Genomic DNA, 22,516 nt, shown 5'->3' with positions numbered 1-22,516 from the left:
CCAGGTTTCCTGTTCTACCCCTCTTCTCACTCTGAGATGGTTCAAATTCACATCTTCTCTGTGGAAACCTTTAAGCATCATACTGGAAGTCTATTTAACCAAGGGTTCTTGCTATCCTCATCTGAAGCTGAGACATGGCGCTGAAATCAGTGGGACAGTGACAAAGAAGGAAAAAATGGGCCATCAGCATGCGACCATACAATTAGGGCGCTCAGCTACATCAAAACTGTCCTATTCTGCCTTACTTCAAGGATTATTTTTGTACCTCCAGTTAAATAGCTACTGGATCAAATACATGAACTGTCTTAAAAATGAGTTCTCCTTCTCTCTGTCGTGACTTCATAAGTTTTCAATTCCTGTCCATGCATGGTCCAGCAGTACCAGAGAAAGTATTGGTAAAGACTTTTGAGAGATGACAAATAGTGACCTGAACACTTTGATGCCTAGAAAGAGACTGACCCTGAGCTCATAGGTTGGTGCTCTAAGGTCTTGTCTGTTATGAGTAAATATGGCAGGCGTGTCCTGTAAAGGAAAAATGGCTACAAATATATTTTGTGAAGGACTAAATCCTGTTATCATGTGATAACCATGCTTGGAACATGTTGACAAACATATACCTATAATCTGCCAAGTCTAAATCCTCAAAGGATTTAGGTGATGAGATTACTAATATCTGAATCTTGATCAGAATTATGTGAATGAGCACTCTAGGTGTCTGGAGAATTTCTCAGTCAAAGAGGAACTGCCTATGTAATTAAGTCCTAAGTTAAGACCTCTTTTTCCTTATACATTAGATGGGAGGGGTTCACAGAGTCAGAACTGGATCCATAATGCCCATCTCACTGAAGACGGAGCCACAGTGGTGGGGGAGGGGGAAATGCTGAAGTCAGGGGTGCTTACATTCCTTGCTGAGCATTTCCTCCACTTAAGAACCTCAGCTCAGATACCTCCATGACAGCTGGACAACTAGTTTTGCCTTAAAAATAACAAGATCGGGAACACCTTTTTTATTTTAATATTTTTCTAATATAACTTCGGCTGTGCTTACCATGTAAGCAAATTGAGTACTTGATCCCAGAGCTGAAGGATGTCTGTCTGAAGGGATTCAAGCCTCTACTCACAAGGGGTCCCCAGAGACTCCTGGCTTTGGAGGAGAGGGTTCTGGGCAGCCTCACCGTATCTAGAAGTTGCTGCAGTGTCTGCAGCTTTTAATTCTTTTCTCATTTAACTTTACGTGTGACAACTAGGGATGTACAAAGAAGGAACTCAGGACAGAACTTAACCTTTTTCTATTTCCTGTTAGTCTTTCAGTGTCACAGATAATATCATTAGGTAAATGCATTCTTATCATTATAATTGGTACTGATCAAATGAGGAAAACTGATACTGATCAGGTGAGACAAATGCTTAGTAAGTCTTACTAATAGATCGGAATTTGCTCTAATCCAACAGGTTTAGATGAATCTCAGCAGGCATAGAATCATAGAATGCTTGTTTATTCTAGCATGAGAACCTTTGTAACAGAGCAAAATAGTATATAGATGTATTTTGGTCTGTTAATTTTTCTCAAGGAAACAGCAGGGGCTTTTGTTTACTTAGCAAATACATCATTCCTGAGGAAATTCTAGCTGCATTGGTTTATTTAGCAATTGCACAATACCACACTGTCGACCATTATAAAAATAAGCGTCTCTCAGTTGTAAGAATAGTCAAGATAATTTACTATTTGATAATTTGGGAACTGACCTAATTATTAATAATATTTCTGAATGCATCTTGTTAAGTCTATATCCAGCTGCCAATCCACACATGCAATTATGATTACAATAAATTTATAAAAGTTAGTATTTGACCCAAAATATAGAGTCAGGCACAGAATGTTTGTGGAGTTGGCATGGGAATAGGCCAATATTCTTTAGTTACTCAGGATATCTGAAAATATTTTCCACAGTGTGATTCAAATAAAGAGAAGTTTGCTGGACACTGTGTAACCACTACCCATTTTTCAAAACAATTTATCAGATTAGCATTACACAGTACAAATAACTTTCTTGTTCAATGAATGTCTAAAAATGCTTTTGACTGACATTGTTTAACTCTAAACATAAGCCTATACTCTGATTGTTGTATTTTGTGCTTAAATCAACTTGCAAGTATTTGGGTTTATTTCACAAACTATAAAGGAGCCTAAAATTATATTTGCACTTTTCAATGCTTTGAAAATGATATGCAAGATAAATTTACATAGGCAATCTGAAGATTTAAAAATGTTATCTGGCAGGGCAGTAATTGCTGTACATGAATGGGACTGACATAGCAAGCTTGTACTCATGCAAATACTTTCAATTTAAGTGGTCCCATTGACTTAATAGAGTTACTCATATTAATAAAAACTGCCAAGACCAGCCTTGATGTGTATAATATTGTCAGGAGAAGAAAAAACATACGAAATGATGGACTGCATGTGACAGATAAATCTCCCAGTCCTGATCTCACTCAATATCAGTAATTTATATAAATATTTTGCATATGGTATTATCAATGCACATTTAGTTACTGAAAATTATTGCCACAAGAATATTCCCTTCCAGTCTCTTTTGAAAAAGAAGTTGCAAGAAATCTTGATGAATCTGGTATTAGCTCCCGGTAGGTGACAAGATATTGGAAAAGATTGACCAGTGGTCTGATCTGGTAACTGGAAAATGTACTGTTTCAAATTTCATTTAAAAAATAGCGTTCATAATCAATCCCAACACAAAATGCAACAGGAATAAAATGCTCTTGTAAGGCATAATCAGTACTGAAAAACTGGTATTTTAAGACATGAATAATGGTTCTTTTTGACTGTATCTTCAAGGCTACCTTCCAAATGTAGTTATATGCCATAGTTTGAGGCAATATTAAATTAAATCAGCAGTTAATAGACAGACATTAAATATTTAATGAAAACTAAAAAAAAAAAAACAAAAAAGAAATCTTGTTTCAATGCAACCATCTGTTAAGTGAAGCAATAAAATGAATATAGTTGTTTAAAATATATTACTATATCTAAACAGAGTATTTTTTCTTTTCCCAATTAAAAAGATAACTTCTTACCTATCTGATGGACATAGCAAACTGCTAACAGGAAAGCCCATTCTTGTACCCATATCCCCCTGCCAAACCCCATCTTGCATGGAGTCTGGCACAAGGATGTCAGGTCTAAAGTTGGTCAGGAGGACTAGTTCACCTGTGCTCTGTCAGTCTTATATAGTAGGTAACTTTGGCTTCTGTCCCAGATTGATTCAGAGAGTCTAGAAAGGTGCGGTTTGGGGGATTTTAGCAAATGAACAGGTAAACAGAAGATGCTCTTCCTTCCTCAGAAACTAGCCAATGTTATTTGCATTTTGGGAGGAGAATATACATATAACTACGTATATTTTGTTAAGGTTCAGTCTATTAAAGAAATATTACATGATTGCAAATAAAACTTAACTCCTCCTCCACAAATAACAGGTCCTGGAACAAATTTAATTTGGTATTGCTTTACAGTTAAGCAGATGGCATGCAAGTAACTATTCTAAGTTTTTCAATACTGTAACTGATTCCAGGCAGCTCCTTGACAAAAAAACCCATGCCAATTTCTGAAGTCTGAAGAGGTGTGGAGTATTTCATATGTGGGGACCCAGCATTAGGAAGTCCCTCTGTGCCTCTTGAGGCAGCTAATCTTCTTGTAAAAAGAACAGACTAATAACCTTGAAGGGTCCTGTACTATCACATGGTCGCACTGAGTATATGCCATGGAAACCCATTTGTGTGGCACTGACAAGCATTAGGCACTTGTCTGAGGAACAATAAGCCAGCTTCACCTAGACTGTATCCTACATTTATTAGAGAAGGGCTTAAACCTTGAAATCAACTTCTTAATTCTCTGCATAATCTGATTTTGCCTTGTTGTACAAAATATCAGAAGTAATTTCAGACAGTCAGCTTTACACCAGCTTTGTAGGAGAAAAAAACCCCTTAGATTAATTATGGGCTGTGACCACATGATGTTTCAGCATCATTCCTGTGTAATTCCATTCACATCTAAGGAGCTTTAAGGACCACAAATTAGAGAAACAGGCTATGAAGCAGTCCTATAAGGCTTGGCAGTAAATGTTTAGTGTACTTTATTTTCTGAATATTGTTTTTTTGCAGTTCTAAGGGATTATTATTTTAAAAGCAAGAATGAATGCATATGACAATAAGCACAGACAGTATTGCTACTTCATGTCACTTTATCCTTTTTTAGCTTGGCATCAGAGATGGGTAGGATGAGTTGCTCTAGGCAGATTTCTATCTCTTTTGAAGGTCAATAGACCTTACTTTAACATGGTAAAAGACCAACAAAAATGTTCAAAGTCAGTGAAACCTTTGTTTTAAAACTGGTAGGGTTGGCAAAAATGATGCACAGTCAGGCACTTGGCATACACATAACATTTGTCCTCAGTTCATCGTCATCTTCATACTGCTGCCAGTTTGCAAGAACTAAGGTAGCTGATGGATCCAAAAATCTTCATCATAAGAAATGGAATGAGAGCTGCTGCTTGGTGGGGGATCTAGCAAGAAGCACCTGGGAGGTATAATTGGGGCTGGGGAGCCATGGGGGAAAAAAACCAAAAAAGTATACTAGGATGTGCAGAGATGCAGAAAGAACTTTCTTTGTGTAAAATGGGACAGTATTATCTTTTGCGTGTCTGGTAAGATTCATTTCAGCAATCTATAACGATGTTTGTCATTTCTGCTGAAGCAGAGGAAGGGGACAAAGTCAGGGAGGTGTCCTAATTGTAAAATATGATCACATCTGGATGCATAATTCCCTTAGGTTCTTAGCAAAATCCTACCCTGTAGTTATAAATATAAGCATATTACCATAAAAGAATAGGAGAGTCTAATACAATATTCCCTTTAGGTGTTACTGAATTGAATTGTGTCATTTTTTCCAATTTATTTCAGTTCAGCCTTTATTTCCACTCTTGTTTAGCACCAAATATATTAGATTCTCACTCATTTAGTATTATAAAATAAACAAAATAAGAGTTGCTTTATGAAGTGTTATCTGGATTTTATTTTTGGTCTGAAATCAGCGATAGCTTACTATAGCAAGGCTGGGGTACTTAAGTCAACATATTGACCTGATATAGTATGAAACATGCTCCCTGTCTAAATATCCAGGATGTTTAATGAAGTTACATCTTCATAATCAGTACTAAACTGTTTACACACCCTAGATCTCTACCTTCATGCTTCAGCAGACCAGGAGAAAAGAAAAGACTGGATTTCCTGCCCATAGAACATTGTTTTATACTGTGCCAGTACTTATAATGAATATAAATTCATCTGTACATAAAGAAGGCAAATGCTACCTTGTTTACGTGACCAGTTAACTGTATTAAATAAATATACACTAGTCTCACTTAAGCACTTAAATAAGCCACCCAACAAACTAGACTTTCAGCAACTAATGTGCATATACCTTTAGCAATGGGCTGAATGTGATGGTCAGAAGTAGAAGAGCTTGCTACCCTTCTCAGTTACATCCACCTCTGCAAGAGGGGAATAACAGAATACCAGGGTCTTCTTGTGTTACTTTAAAATATTTGGAGAGGGTTTCTTGTTTCCAATTGAGTATACTAGAGCAAGGCATTACTGATAAAGGGAGGAGATTTTTGAGGGGGCAATTAGTGTTTTTGATACTCATCTGGTGAAGGCGAGGAGGATGTCTGTACCTAGGATGACTAGGTATGCCAGTGGGGTCAAGACTGTTTTTTTCCCTTGCCCTGTCTCTTCTACTGGAGTTGTTGCTAAGCAGAGTGCTAATATCAAACACTTATTTCTTCTTCTAAGACAGTTTTTAGTTTTCACTCATTATAACTCTTTGGGACTAGAACAATGCATGTCAAACTTGAATATGCATTCAAGCTCGACTAAGCATTTACTAAGTGCACTGTATTATATAGCTGTTTTGAATCATAGAATGGTTTGGGATGGAAGGGACATTAAAGATCATCTAGTTCAACCCCCCTTCCCATGGGCAGGGACATCTTCCACTAGACCAGGTTGCTGCTAGACCCATCCAGCCTGGCCTTGAACACTTCCAGGGATGGGGTTGTCCCAGTTGTGTTTGAAGGTGTTCTTCAAAAGATGTTGTTCAGATATTTTTCTTATAACTTTACATATTCTGGAGTTATGATTGCTACTGCTCAGACTGAAATTTTTGATCTCAAGGGAGTAGTGACATTCAAATGATGTCTCAGTGTCCAGTTTATCCAACCAAACAGGCTCTTCCTCCCTCTTCACCACAAGGAGTGGGTGAAATTGGTAATAACAAAACAGGTACAGAATAAATTCAGGTCACTCTCTTAGGTGGCTTATGACATTTTCAAAGTTATCAGGCTATGAGTTTTTAATGATTGCTGTGGGAATCATATCTGTGGATGAGACTATCACAAAACCCAGAAGGGTTTAAGTGAACACATTCATTGGTCAGGTGGGTGTTTACTCCATGGTTCTTGTAGATTAAAAAAAGTAGTTGGAGGACTTTTGAGTTTCTGAGATGGTACAGTGAAAAAAGTTTACCTACATAGTTATGCAGGAACAAGCTCTCTTCAGCTGTATGAGGCAAAAGAAACCCCAGAAGCAAGTTTTGAAGTATTTTAATAACAGAAACTTAAATGGTTGTCTATTGTTAATGCACACCAGGAATCCACTAAGGGGGCACAGTTTTGGTGTTGCTTGGCACTAAAACGAAGCACTTTTATTTACAGGAGGGAATGTTCAGGGAGGTGTTGAAAACATCTTTGTTTCTTTCCTGCATTTTTTGTCTGTTTTTCTCAGTTTTAATGCTGTGTGAAATCCAGATGCTTATCTTGACATCTCAGTGTTAAATAACATGGACATTTATCTAGGGTAGATCTAGAGTTGATATAGAACAGCTCATTTTTAGTATGTTGTTGGAAATTAATTACAATATCCAAGGATCTGACTGACAAATATTCTTCTGACTCTTATTCTGATCTTGTATCAAAAATCTATACCAATGGATTGGTCACTAAAAGTGCCTTTTGTAAATCCAATATATGTGGGTTTTGACCCATAATTCTGACAATGCATATAATATTTCCAATTTTACCTTTTCTTCTTGGTTTTGCATAGAAGTATGGACAAAACTTGAGATATTTATTATACCTATTTAACGTATAATTTCAAATGCCAGGTAAAATGTGGATATCATATATACTATGAATATTACAATTACAACCTGAAAGCAGATAATATAATGCGAGGGTGGCAAAGACAAGCATTCAGAAGTTAGGAAGTGGTAGTATTAAGGCTATTAATGAAGCCAAAATTCATCTGCCTTCTGTGTTCAAATTACAACTCCACTAGTGTTAAGAACTTCTACCTCCTCACAAGCATGAGATAGTTGGGACTCGGGTAAAGCTGCATTGTGCCTTAGATCTGTGAAGTCCTTGCTTGCCATGTGAACTGGGAAAATTAATAAATAGTTGTATTGGTCAGAGAAGATAATATTTATTGTGGTGTGGAAAGTAACTGTAAAGTAATGATGGCCTGCAATCAACATAAACCAAGTTGCCATTAACTTAAGCAGAGGATCTGGCACACCCTGTCCACCTAGCTCTGTAGAGGTTTAGTTGCTCTCCTTGGCTTGTTATGCTCATGCTTTTCTCACCTTTCTCTGATAGCCTCAACCCTTCTTTCTTTCCATCAGTCTACAGATGACTCACCAGGGTTTTGCTTTCCAGCCCTACCCAGGGATTCACACTTACTCTCCACCCTTTTTTCAATGGCCTGTTAACTTACCCCTGATAAAGATGTGCCCTGCCACTGTGGAAGAAAATGGTGGACACACTGTGGCCATAGGCTCCTTTCCCTGGTTCTTGGAATAGATGATGCAGTCTGTTTTCTGTTTAACATAACATGTCACACCACTTCAGAAATCTCAGAGAGGTTTCTCCATGGAAAACAGAGCTGCACACAGTCTCACGATGAAAAACATATGCAAAAGGTGTTAAATGCTTACAGTGAATGGCAAATGAGCTCTGTGTTGTATATGGGTTTTATTAGTTTTTAGTTTGTTACAGTAACTTTAGAACTGGTTATGCAAAGTACTATGGAATGTGGAAGAAAACTCTGGCTGTGGAGATTAGATCATCTAAATGGAAAACAAGTGAGAGCTAAGAGTAGTGAAGATTAGAAGAAATGAAATAACTTGCCTCATTTGTCAGTGACATTAGTCATAGTTCCTTAATTACAGAGTGACACTTCAAGTGCACACTTGTGCTGTCGTCCCTTTTCTTGATTCTGTTTTAAAGGATTTGGAAGAAGAACCTGTAACTGGTATCTTGAATTGCTGGCAGGCAAGGAAGAGCTGTTGCTCTGCTCGCCTTAACTAAGGGGAATGAAAGATGCAAGAAAAAGAAATGAAACGCATGTCTGATACCTTGGCAACAATGGCTTCTGTGCATTTCAAATTGAATTAATGAAATGTGGTCATACGTGTTGAGGTTTTCAAATGTAACAGCTCTTCTTAAGTGCACAGCTTGGTTGACTTCTGTGTGGTCAGTAAATAACCCACTTGAGCTCAACACATTCTTTCTCATTGTGATTCTTACTCCTGGGCTTTAACTGTGTGAGTACTCAGCTGTACTGGATGAATAATTTTTTAATCTAATTGCCAACTTTTTAAAATATCTGGAAAAACTTTCACCAGCTTTGCTGTCAGAAAGCTGCCATGTCTTATCTTATCTCAGTATTTTTGATTGTTTGGTACCTTTTTTTTAAGTTGGGAAAATATGTATGTGTATGTGGTGAATCATTTTTACAAGGTTTCTTGTCCTTAGGTTCATCATACACTTAATTCAGCTGAAAGCATAACTTTTCCATTGCATGTTATCTGAAAACTCAGCTGGTAGGTTTTTCACCTTCAGCATTTTTTTGGTTCTCACAGTGTTAGGATGGTGTTTATAGCTCTCATTTGGTTTGTCTGGCTGGATTTCAGTTTTGTTTTCCTCTTCTGCATAGTGCTGAGAATGCCCTTCTGGACTAATATTGTCACTGATGCTTTGTTATCTGTTTGGCATTCACTGTCCTATATGTTATTGTGTTTTTGCCTTGCCTGTACATCTTTTCTTCATTTAATAAATTGCTTTTTCTGTGAGATACTAATAACATACATGAGCTAAATCTGGACTTTTGAATCCTTGCTGGGAGACTTAGATACAGTTCATTTTTTTCCTTTGTTTTTGTTCTCCACAAGCTTGGCATAATTTTTTCTCCTGCCCCAATAATTACAAATAGCCACTCATTTTAATGATTCTTTTTTTCCAAAGCATTCTCAGGTTTTCATCTGCTTCAGAATAATTGAACACATTTTGCTGTATTTTTCCTTGTATTGCGAGGCTTTGTCAGTGATACTTGATGAATCATTTCTGCATCTGTTCCACAAAAGACTGTTCAGATTGAATATGCTCATTAGTGCTGCACACATCCTCAATGCTTGACAGATTAAGTTTATGCCCATATTGGTAGGTAACTTTAAGTTCAGTCTGAAGACTGTATGTGCAGACCAGGCTCTAAGTACAACTCTTGTCTGCAGTGCTGACTGAAGTTAGAGACTCAGCTGAACTTCTGCTTAAGGAGTCAAGCTTATCATCCCTTATCTCCTTGTCTTCTCTATTCTTCAGATTAACGAAGTTACCTGGCATCCATCCTGAGCAGACAAACAAAATGCAACAATTCGGTTTTCAGTTCATGACACTTCTGCTCCCTCTTTCCATCTCTATCACCAATAGAGAGTATGAGACAAATCTACAGGCTGAGAAAAGACTTATGCAGATTAAATTCTGCAATAGCCCAATAAAAGCTCAACATAGATAGTTTCATTGTGGGCTACCAAGTGTGCAGCAGAATCCATCTTTTTTGGGATAGCTGATGCCAATGATCAGTGCAGATGACCACAAGGTTCCTCCTCCCACTCTCCTCTGTAACATCCTGTTCTACCCCATCAGTTAAGATGTAGTTCCCAAGAAGTACAACGCACCTAAAGCAGAACCGCTGCTATCTCCTTTTCCGCTGCATTGGCTACACACATCCACTACCTCCCTTGCTCCAGCCTTGGACCCCCACAGTGAACCAGGTCAATGAATGATCTAGCTCCAAAATTTCACCTTTTTGTTCAAGATTATCCATCATGAATTTAATTATTTTCTTAAGTTTTGACAATTATAGGAGTCAATCCTTTTTTGTAGTTTATGATCCATTGTTTCTCCAAATTCTTGGGTACATGAACTGAATAGATAGATAGATAACGTATTTTTATAGATAATGTATTTTATAGATAACGTATTTTTGGCTTGAAACTTTGGAAGGGAGCTTCTAGGACTTCATATAAGCTCTCCTGTTCTCGTAGCACATCTATATGCTGCAGGAGCACCTGTAAGCCTTTTCCTCTTCCTACTAATTCCGTTTCAGTCTTTCTTCTCCTTACTTATTCCTATTTCAATTTCAGAGCTCTTCTTTAATGTTTAAAAATCTCCATGATAAATGTGGTTCTGTCTGCTCAGGGACAGAGAATCAGTGGTCTAGTTTAATTCCTTTTTCTACATATAGTCGTCTTTCATCAAATGCTTCCTAAAAGTAGGATTTTCTGAATCCCTGAGTATTGTCCTGTACATAAGACATCACTGCTTATCTATGGAGGAAAGGGGCTGTCAGCTGTGTAGCTGTGGCTATATTACCCTGTTACAAAGCTCTTCATATGTTTTCTGTCAAAACACTAGTAAGGGCTAGATACTCAAAACACAGTCCAGCCTGGTGGTGAGTAGCAACTGCTCTTGGAGTATGTTCTGAAGCCAGCAAACAGAATTAGAGAGGTGAATGGATATGAATTTGGTGTTACTTCTCTTGCCCCTGTCTAATCAGACAAAGAAGCTAGCCAGGAATAGAGGTAAGCAAGCTTCTGCTTTCCACAGACTGCAGCATCATCCTTTAAGACCAAGCAAGAATTGTGGACAGAAAAGTGCTGCCTGCAACTGCTGGGGTAGGTAAAGCAGCTGAACTGAGTTTCAGACCACTTGCAACTCATTCAAAGTCCTGAGGAAAGAAAAGCTGGGTATTTCTACTTATGTCTGTCTCAGTATGAACACGAATAGGACACAAATAATGGTAAGAATCTTGGTATTTCTCTGACTGCTCTGTTTGACCGCTTCTAGTTGCAGCAAAAGAGGAACAGAGCTGTATTAATTACTGTTATTCTTTCACTGCTAAAGTGAGTTTTAATTTTAAGTATTGTTCCTTACAAACAGAACATGTGGAGCAACTCACACTTGGTTTAAATTAATTGCCATTCTGCATATGGTATTTAAGGGTCGATCAAAGCAGAATGTTGATGGGTCTCACACAATCAGGCTTTGCTGTGGTAAAGGATGCAAGTCACCATTTATTTATTATTTGTACATTATAACATTTTAGTGTATGCACATATATGCATGCTGCTCTGCTAGTTTACCATAATGCATATATTGCAGCTGCTGAAGGAGATAATCTTGATAGCTGTAAGAGGGTTTGTTTCTTCACTTCTAGTTTCAAATTCCCAAAAAGAAGTTGAAATGAATCAGGCTTCATTTCTTCTCCTTTCTGTGGCATACATCTATAAAGAAGAAGGGAGTCTCCACAACTTCAGCAATTTTATTTCACCCAAACTAAACTGTATTTTAGGACCACATTGAATAATGGTTCTGACTGATCTGTAGAAACACTGCAAAGAGCAGCAAAAACTGTATTTGCAGCTTTCTGAACATAATGAGCAAAATTCTGATCTCATTTACATTCTTGTATGTCATAGCCAAAGGTACTCAGGCACCCTGCCTTCAGATAAGAAGCTTGAGAATCAGATTAAATGCAGATAGCATGGTAGTAAAGTGGCTTAGTGAAGACAGGAGGTTATACAATGCTGACGAGGTGATCTGAGATCCTAAAGGTCATCATCCAACTACTTACCCATCACAGGCTATTTACGAAACTCGTGTCACTGCACATAGGATCTCTTCAAATTTGTGGGTTAAGGTATAAACTGTTTGGATCCTATGTAGGAAGGGCAGACTTTAATATGAAACCCAGTCCCTAGGAATAAAAATCTTGCTGCCATCTCATGGGTGAGATTGTTCGTTCTCTGTCAGGAAACAGCAGGCAATGGTGTGAAGGGCTACACACTGCTGTGAATTTTCTACACCGCTCTCTTTTTTCCTTTGCTGATGCATCTCCACGCACCTCAGCTGCATACTCTACAGCAGCCCACTTCTGTACCTAACTCCTCAATCCCATTGTTACCCACAGACAGCAAACAGCCTCTTCTGCAACTCCAAGCTGTTTGTACTCACCTAAATGTCCTTCCAAATGGCCTACCAACTTCCTTTTAAACTCAGCCTGTGCTGCCTGCAACACCACTGCTTGTACAGCAGTACTCACCTTGCCTATTGCTTTGTAAACCCCTCCACACAAGGGCACCTCATGCTTTCTGACCCCTCATGGAAATAAAATCCTTGGATACATGCTTGCCATTCTACTCCTGAAGCAACCTCTCTTCTCAATCACTGTTTCTGGCTGCAGAAGCATGTCTTGCCCTTCTGAAAAGGGGAAGTGGAGAGGGGTATAATATGGATATAAAAGAAGAGGAAATATCAGGAAAGGAATTAGAGAGGCAGAAACGCAGCTTTTCTTCCATAGAGATATATCTTCCAGCTCTGATAACAACAATTCCCAGTTGCAGCTTATTGTAGCTCAAGTAACTACTCAAACCTGTTAACTCTATTCTTTTCACTGAATTTCACTGAATTTTTAGAGTTGGAAGGAACCATAAAGATCATCTAGTCCAACTCCCCTGCTGAAGCAGGATTGCCCAGAGCGTGTAAGCATTTTGATAACATCTAAGTCATGAGTAAATATCAAAGTAGCTTATTAAATAGCATTGCATATAGAAGTGCTTGAAATTTCCCATCATAATGAAAAAAGGAGGATACAGATCTTTTAATTACATGTTTCTTAGGATATCCTATACCCATACTATTCTGAGATAGTTTAACTCATTGTCTATGTAGAGCATAATATTTAAATTCATATACCCAGTGCTTAGGACTAAGATGAAGCATTTTAAATAACCTGTCAAGATCTCCCAACTCATCTGTTGATGGGGTAGGCAAAGCAGTTTAACTGTTTCAAACCACTTGCAACTCATTCAAAGTACTCAGGAAACAAAAGCTGGGTGTTACTGTTTATGTCTGAGTTTGGATGTGGATAGGACACAATTCACAGTAACAATCTTGATGTATATTGCAAGAAATGTTATTAGAAAAGGTATAAAAATAAATAGACTAATTCAGAATCAAAGTAGTGGTGTGATTGTTAACAGGAATCTGGTGGGGCTATGGACTCTTACAGAAGTGGCTATGACAGTGTGTTTAGTGTCAGGAGTCCTTGGATTTATTTTAAATTTTATGATTTCCTTGTAGAATGCCAATGTACAAAATTCCTCTGTGTGTCTGATTTCCCTTCTATCTTTCTCCTGGCTAAAATAATTCTATTACAAATGTCTCAAGAAGGAAGTAACAAATTTTACACTTACATACTAGTATGATGGGAACTTGATACTGGTTGCTACTGGAGTAAAAATCCTAATTACTGAAAATTGCTAATTAAAAATGCTAACCTTTTTCTCCAGATTTTGGTGTGCATAGAGTAGAAATGGTCTCTTCCACCTGCGATGATTTTGTTGTATCTTGGCACTAGGAGCAAATTGAAGTATCTTTCAGGTTGTCCTAATCTGAGCAAAAGAACTAGCCCTCTTTTGTTCCACTCAGAGAAGAAGTGTTCCACCTCCTGCTTTGACTGTATTGAGTAATGCTCAGATGAAGCCAAACGTGCTCTGCTATGCCTTCCACACATGGAGGCATAAGCAATGCCTTATATCTATCCTCTGTGGTTCACAGGTTAGTATCACAGCAGCCTTGAGTTTGGTACAGTGGTTCTGTGACGTTTCAAACGATAATTTCAAAGTAATACATAAAGTTTCAAGCCACAAACTTGACCTACTCAAGGGCTTTCTAGGCACATTTTTTACTTTTGAGAGATAAATTGACTTCTTTCTGCTCCCTTTCAAGTTGATAAGGAGTTTTTCCATTGTATTCACTTTGAACATAAATACGTCAACAGTGAGGGAACCTTTTGGGACTATTGTATGTAATAAAACATGTTGTTAGGTTAACATCTGACACACCTTAATTGTGAAGGCCAAGGTGGTCTCAACCAGAGTACATGCTGTATATAAACCCTGGACAACCCAGTGGGTTTTTCCATTTTGTGCTACTTTGGTTCTAACAAGAGCAACACCCTGTGTATCAAGATCAAAGACAAGTAGGACTTTGGGAAAGAATTTCCAGTTTGACCACTCATGAAAGAACTGAATGAGCTCATTCTGTACGTCAGAGACATTAGCTGTACCCAAGACGACATCTGACTCTACAATTATTTGTCAGGATATTTGTGGATCAAAACCCTATAAAAGTTCTGAATGGAGCAAAACATTTGGTATGTTCTCATACAACTCATGGTTGTTCTTTTGGGCGTATCTGCTAATTAGTCACTATTCTAGCTAATATTTGCTAGTAAAGAAAAAGGAATGTAAGTATATTTATTCATGTAATTTAGTGAGCTCTACACTAAAACTTATTTTAAAAAATAATTTTCTTCAGATCTTTCTTATCCATTGGCCCTTGAATGTTAACGTGGGAAAGTTGTTCCTCTGGGCTTACAGGCAGGAAGATTATCTGAACTGATTTAGTGAAGAACACCTTGGGAAAGGAACTGTCTTCAGATATTTTTTGTGTGGTCCAGAGATCCAGATAATGAAAGTAATGAAAAAGATCTATGCAAATTCATATTTTTCTTAAATTATGCTAATTTGTTAAAACATAAGAATTTGAACTTACATTTTAGTGATTAACCTTAGATATTCTCTATTCACAGCTGGGTAAGAATTTAATATATGTAGAACATTGTTCACCTCCCACTGAAATCAATGAAGAGACTTCTGTGAAAGCTCATACAAATTTTATTAATTCTTTAATAATGTATACTTTGATAATGATTGTATCTTTTCACATGCTGGCTTACTAAGTGGGCAAAATGCTTCCTATCACAAGGCAATGTATAATGCGGAATCATGGAACTGAATGACTGCATATCTACTGGCATGAATTATAATCTTGAACCATCAGTTATACATTAGCTAGAACATGATCGAGTCCGGTTTTGATTTGTTCCTGTACCTTTACCTTATAGCACTGCCAGATGTTTCCCACAAATCTCCCATGTTAAGACACTCTTTTCAATTGCTATGACTTAGTCAAGATTTTAATCATCTAGTTGACATTTTATGGACTTTTGATCTACTTGTGCCAAGTATTTTTGGAAGAAGGAGGTGGAAATATTTCAATCAGTAGTATCCAGCTGTTCAGAATGTGGTTAAGAGAGTAAATTGCTTGATGTGTCATTTAACAAATCAGTGTGTTGCACCATAAGGGAATTTGGGGTGGTCTTGTTTCTGTTTAAAAAATGTGTCTTGACAACTACACTTGAAAAGCAAAACACTGTTCATTAGAATTTAGTGGAATTCATTTTGCTCGTACAACTGCTGTTGCCATCCTAGAGTGATACATTTAGCTCAGAGAGATCCTGGTATTTCTACTGCGTGGTAAAGCATTTAATAGATGCCAAATCAAACTCTTAACCTTTCTGTAATTCAGCAGAAAAGTAAACTAGCTACTGGGAAACAGAATCAAACCTTTCTGATAAGTACGTGTTTGTTTTGCTAATATGTTGGATGGCTTTTTCCCCCCAACACGAACATAAAACAAGAACATTAGGTAAGTCGGTGTTGGTTTTACCCAGATGAGAACTGCTTCCCCTCTGTTCATTTAGTATAAGAATGACCACAGTAGATGGGAAGAAATGTTCATCCAACCCAATACCTTATCCATGGCAGTGGCCAACATAGCATGTCAAGGAAAAAGCTGAGCAAGCACAAAGTGATAAACCTGAAGAATACCCTCCTATACTCCACATATATGTGGCTCAAGGGATCCTGATGTGATGCCTTTAGGTTCACTATCTCTATGGCTTTGTTGCTGTTGTCATTTTTGTTGTTGTTATTAAGTTAAAAGGGCATATGGATCATGGTTTCGGTCAGTATGGAGAAGCAGAAAACTTAAAATAGAAGTTAAAAGACCTTGGAGCATGACTTTCTGTTGCAGCTCGACTGCTGCCAGCTTCGTCTTCACTGACCCTTTGGTTTTTGCCCTTTGCTGTTGCTGTCACTGGACTATGAGTGTGACTCTTACAGAAGCCAAAGGGAAATGGGAAGTGGAGCATTGACTGGGAGAGAGAGAAGGGGAAGAAAGTGGTAATTGGGGATCATAAAGGGAGAATAGCTAGAAGGAATGAGTGAGGAGACAATGCAGAAAGGTATCAGAGGGAAGTGGGTACATATGGATGAGTGAGGAAGCTGAAAATGTGTGTGAGTTAGCAAGTGAAAAAATGAATAGGGTAATATTATTTATTACCTGGGGGTAAACTAAACTAAACACAACCAAAGATATTGGCTGGCCTTTGGGACTGAAAGAGTTAAGCAACATGTTATAAAGAATTCCTTTTGCTACTGTTCTGCGCAAGCCATAGGAAGGACGTCATGCTTCTGAATTTTATTTGTCTTGGAGGTGGTGCGCGGACATCCTTGTATCTCAGAGTCTCCTTCAAATGACATTGCTTGCTAGAGTTTAAGAAAAGTTTTTGTTCCTAGTCAACTCTGATCCCTCCCCTCTGGTGACTACTCTTCTCTCCATGAACACTGTGACTACTGTCCTAAAACTAGCAGAGCGGGAGCCATAGTACTACAGAAATTACTGGCAAAATCTCAGTTTCAAGCAGTTATCTGTTTCCTTTAAGCTTCATAAACAGCATAGGTAACCTTAGATGTCTACGCCTGTTCTCCCTCTCTCTCCTCTCTTCCGTGTCTTTGTATTACCTTTTATCTCTAAGAATTCTCACATTTCATGTTTGTACAGCACAGCAGAGAGTAATTCTATGCCACTCTACTACAACCACCACCATGGCTTAATAAATATCTGGATAAATAATAATAGGACAATGCAGAGAGATGTAAGCAAAATGAAACTCTAATCTAGTTTGGCAAAGCATGTATGTGCATATTTCAAAGAATTGATTCAGACCATAGTATATTATAACGCCAAGCACAGGAAAATCCTGGTTCATGTGAGTGGGGTTCTTAGCTGTTAGGGTAACACTAATGCCAAAGCAAGCACTTAATTTATTCTGAAATGCATGTGTTCTTAAACTACCTTTCTGAGTAAGTATGTGGAATGGAATTGGGTATTAAGTGGAATCTTATTTTACAGACAGTAATCCCAGTTGTTTCAACACAGCTATTAATGAGTTCAGAATTTCATCAATTCTCAAGAATGTTGCTGAGTTGACAGTTAAGAACCAGTACCCCACAGCCCCCAAATGGAAATATTCTTAATGAAATGCAATCAAAAAACTAGGAAAAAAAATCAGACCATGCCGGTGGTGGAGGGGGTGGGGAGGGAGGGAAGAAAAAACAGAGGGAGAGTACACAGAGTAGAATCACCCTTTCCTTGCTACTTATTCCCTCCTATAAAGGAATGTGAATTATGCTGTTGCATGATTTTTACAGAAATATTTCAGCTAAAACTCCCAGTCCTTGTTCTGTGTTCCTGTAGTCTTCACATGGCTTCCAAACAGTGTTTTGATTTCTTATATTGATCTTTTCATTAGAGAGTACATTTTGATAAGGATTTACTTTATCTACCAGCAACTATTTTACAAGGCTGTGATCTGTCAGCATGTGCATTGTATTGGGGTAGAGCCAAGACCACACCTTAAGGACATTTTTAGGCACAAGGCTGAAGGTAATACAACTCATCCACAATGGCAGTCTCTGTCTGACTGTTTGCTCTGTATGGATTCAGTTTGTGTGACGCCTGTTAAATATCTATGCTTTTGTCAAAATGAATAGGAGATTTATTATCAGGGATAAAATGACAACTACTCTCAACCTTTACAGAACTCAAGGGCAAAGCAGTTTTTCCAGTTAGAAGGAGGACTTTGTCCACTACCAGCAACTGATGGTGTCACGCGCATGTATAAAAGTGGAGGACCCTGAAACAACCCACCATGAAACCAGATACAGTGAAACGAACAACCACCATTGCCCCAAACATACCAATGTTAGTAGCAGAGGGACCAGTCTTTTCTTCTGGGAACAATCCCTGAAGACCCAGGAGCCTTGATGGGATGTGTTTACACATAAAATACTGTTTGTTTAGAATTTGTCTATGTGGCTGTTGTATATGTATGTATCTTATAGGCAGTGTAGAGACATGCAAATGTAACACTACAGTATGTCCTTCTTGAAGAAAAAAACCAACATTGCACCAGTACAGCTAGTGGAAGTGAGTCCTACAAGTCCCTTTTACATCTAGCAACATATATGTATTACAGTAGTAGTACTAATTTTTTTGGAGTGTCCATAGTGGAATAGAAGTACATGGAGAAGGCAAGCCTTTCAACATATCACTAAAATAAGAGGGGAAAAAAAATGTGTGAAATAGCAAACAGCGATAGACAACAAATCTGCACTTTCCCTGTACATCCTTTCCCCTTTGGGATCCTTGTGCACTAACCACAGAAAATACTCTTTAACATGAGAGTTCATATATATGGATCAATGCAGATTGCCCAACACAGTTGAAATATCTGAGTTATATCCTAGATGACACACAGCTTTTGGGGAGAAAGGAACAAAATAACCTGTTGCCTTGAGAAAAACAGCCTACTATTGTATTGTACAAAAGTTTAAGTTTGACAAGATAGACCAGTCATCTCCAATGATGTTGCTGATAGGTGAATAAATCAAAAGCACCACTGTGAGACTTCCTGTGTGATTCTGAAAGCAGCCAGCTATATTTCCTGGAGACTAATAACATAGTTTTTTCAGAGAAGTGAAAGCTCGTGGATTTAATTTAAAATATAAATACATATTATTGTTTAAAAAATAAATTCACATTTCAAAACTTAAAAAACCATACATGTCAGTAAACAGAATGAAAGTCAGTAGCCTATATCATGTAACAGAAGAACTGCAATATAATCATCAGTACAAATATGCATTAAGCTGCATGATACAATGGATATTAAGAAGGAAACAAAGAATAAGCAACAAGACAGACACAGCCTCAAGAAATATAAGCAAGGATAGAATAGCTCTTTTAGTAAGGTGGCAAACAGGCTGTCCTTGCATATGTTCTGCTGTTTCCTTGTAAGAGACCTGATTGATCTTGACAGTTACTACTTTTGCAGTCAGGATACCTGAGTTCATTTGTATGACACATCAGATTCTCAGCAGTGCCAGAAAACAGTTTGGCATACTTTACAGAGAGGAACATGTACAGCTTTCAGCCTTTCCTATATTGTCCTGATTCAGTCCATTGCCTAAGCTAGCAGAATCCTCAGCCATGCCTATAGGCCCTGTGAAAAGAGCAGAAACGTGCAGCAGGTGGAGACAGGGAAACATCTTCTGAGGCACACAGATGGCTGTAAAATGCAGTACCTATGCAACTTTGCTGTATCAGGTAACGAGGATCAACCAGCAAAACCTGCTGATAAAAACAAAGAGGTTGGAGAAAGGACATACTTTCAAAAACCAGCCGGAGACATTTTTCTCACTCTTCTCTTTTAACCTTTAAAGAAGCTAAAACTGTACTTAATCGCAGTGACGTTAGAAACTGGACTTTATGGTGAATCATGGGGTAGCCTGCTTTGTTCACCTGTGTATAAATACTGTGTATTTATACCACCTGTATAAATACTGTCTGTTGTGTGCTTTGCCACAGAGGATATAGGAGGGAGACTACAGGGGCTGAGAGGCAGGCCCTGGGTCTGCAGCAGGGCCAGGGCAGCACTACTGGGGCCTGGGGGCTGTTGGAGGGCAGTTTGCTACCAGCACTTTTCCACCCTTTACATGTAATCTAGGGTTTGAGTTAACAGGTTACCTTGCCGAGGTGGATTAGCTTGTGCTCCGCTAAGTCATTTTGGGATAAAGCCTGTGATTTTTTTTGGTGGTGCCTGCTTGCATGAGGGGATGGGGTTGTTCCACCCCAAATTCCTGTCAGGAAAAAAAAAAAAAAGGAGAAAAGAAAAAAAAGAACAATTAAAAGAAAGGGAAAGAAAAGACCCAGGCCTTTCAGGCACAGTTTTGGTAGCTGTCCTAGGAGCAAAAATGCAGCAAACTTGCCAAGTCCTCTCAGAATAGGTTTCTGAAGAGGTAGGAGTATTGCACTGCAGGTACATACCTCTCTGCCTTTCTCTTGAAGTGGTAATGAGGGTTAATTGCCAGCCCTGGAGCTGCAGGTGCCCTGCATCTGTGGTACAGGGTGGTGGTGCCAGTCACTCCTCTGCCCTTGCAGCTGTGCTGAGGTAAACTAAGCCTGACAGCCCCTGCAAACGGCTGCAATTTCTCTGGAAGGTGGGTGACACCCTGCATGTGGGTGGACATCATCCCTGGGGGCTTTAGCCAGCCTCAGTGACAGCCAAGGAGCATGACATGCCTCAGGCTGGCCATCTTAGCTGCTCAGCTGCCAGCTACCCAGGAGCAAGACATTTCCCACTGCTGGTGCCCCACGTCCTATGGTGGCCCTGTAAGTTTAAGATGGCATACTTGAAGGCCACCTGGGGAAGGTGTTCCTCTCTCCATTGTATTTCTCAGTATTTCTCCTAGAGCTCAGTGAGTTTTTGGTTAGGCCCTGGGAAGGTCACAACCTCCTTCTGCCCCACCCCTTGCAGTTCCTGTGCTGCCACCTTTTTGCAGTGTTATCTTCAATGGTTTGTGACAGCTGTGGTGGTGTTTTGAGTGGGTGAAGTTCTCTGAAGGCAGAGGGTGTTCTGGCTGTTCTTTTTCCTCCCTCCTGAAATGTTGTTACATCATGGGTCAACAACTTGTGGCACATTCAAATAAATTTGTTCCATCCCATACTGTTTATTCTGAGCCCTTATAAAAGGAGTTTTTAAAAGACTTGTTTGGGGCACAGTGTGGTTTGATTCTTTATTACTTAATGACATTTGTGATTAAATTATGTGCGAGAAATTATTTGTAATGCATTGTATTAATTCTGTCTTTGATACAAGCTTTTAAAAAACAGTTGCCAGGATTGAAGCAATGTGCTACCGGGTAGCTTTATTATGGGCAATTTCTGAATGCTCAGCTTGGCTGCGTCACCCAATCAGATTAATCTCAAGTTGCTTGGAGAGAATTGACAACTTGAAAAAATAAACTTGCTATTAGAAAGATGGCCCCTTCTTTATCCTTGCTGTCATAAATGCAAGAAAGACTGTGATCCTCATGCTCTGTTCTGTGTTTGATTCCCATCATATGAAGGCCTGATACTGCTGTCATGTGTGCTAGAAAAATCATGGGATAACACCAGTGTGACCATACCTGAATGAGTGAACCAAGGTAGGAGCAAGTCTCTGTCTCTCTCTGGTAACTTTTGTCTGTTCATTTATTTCTAACCCTTCTGTGTTGCTCAAATGTGATTCCTCAATTTAGTAAGTGAGGTGTACTTACTGAGGCATTTGAGACATTCGGTAATTTTTTCAGTTGGGGTGGATGAACTGTAAAAAAGAGTCTCCAAGCCATTTTTGTAGTTCCCTGAAAGTCTCAGAGATTAGTCATAGTGCATATTTGTATTTTTCTGTGAGGAAAATTGAGGTTCTGCTAATATCATGTCCACTGTAGTTACATCAGTGTAACACTGACAGGTTTTCCTGTGTCTTTTGGAGTGCAGGCTAGCTTTGATGGCCTTGTGGTTTAGGATTGCTATTTTGTGTGAGTTGCTGCTTTGGGAGAGGAAGGAAAGGCTTCTTTGATACTGAGGCAGAAGAGCTCATGAGCTTTTTGAGGTTCACAGAAGTTCAGCAGACTTGAGCTATTCTTTGGTCCGTCCCTGTGGTATGCTTCAAGCCTGGAGAGCAGAGAAGGGGTGGATTAGAGTAGATTATATAATCTTTTAATCATCTGAAGTCTTCCTGGTGCCAAATAATGAGGCTGATGATTTAAATGAATTTTGTATTGCAGCTGTGTCATAGGAGAACTTGCAGGTATATAAGCATAAACATAGGTTTGACCCACACTTTTTCACAAATCTCTGCATTTGACATATAAAGGCAACCTGTAAGACCAAACATTCCCATGAAGTGCACTCTTTCATTGTGTTCCATCTGCTACCTGACTTTTTTGGTGATCCCACAGAAGTCTCCTTTCTTTTCCAGGATGTGATTCAGGAGTGACTGTGCTGGTTTTATAGATACAACTGAGGCCTTGGTC

At 38.7% G+C, this 22,516-nt stretch overlaps 1 protein-coding gene across 1 annotated transcript in view; it reads right to left on the bottom strand.

Annotated features, from left to right (window-relative positions):
* Positions 1–10,233, bottom strand: part of LOC141465372 (mucin-5B-like) — a 34,338-nt gene extending 24,105 nt beyond the window's left edge. The window contains exon 1 of the mRNA XM_074148740.1: positions 10,143–10,233. Within this exon, the coding sequence (XP_074004841.1) occupies positions 10,143–10,233 (91 nt within the window). The remainder of the gene's footprint in view (positions 1–10,142) is intronic.
* Positions 10,234–22,516: the final 12,283 nt, after the last annotated feature.

Source organism: Numenius arquata, chromosome 6 (genome assembly GCF_964106895.1).
Source record: "Numenius arquata chromosome 6, bNumArq3.hap1.1, whole genome shotgun sequence".
NCBI lineage: Eukaryota > Metazoa > Chordata > Aves > Charadriiformes > Scolopacidae > Numenius > Numenius arquata.
Note: the sequence above shows the minus strand (reverse complement) of the source record. Positions and strands in the feature narration are given on the sequence as shown.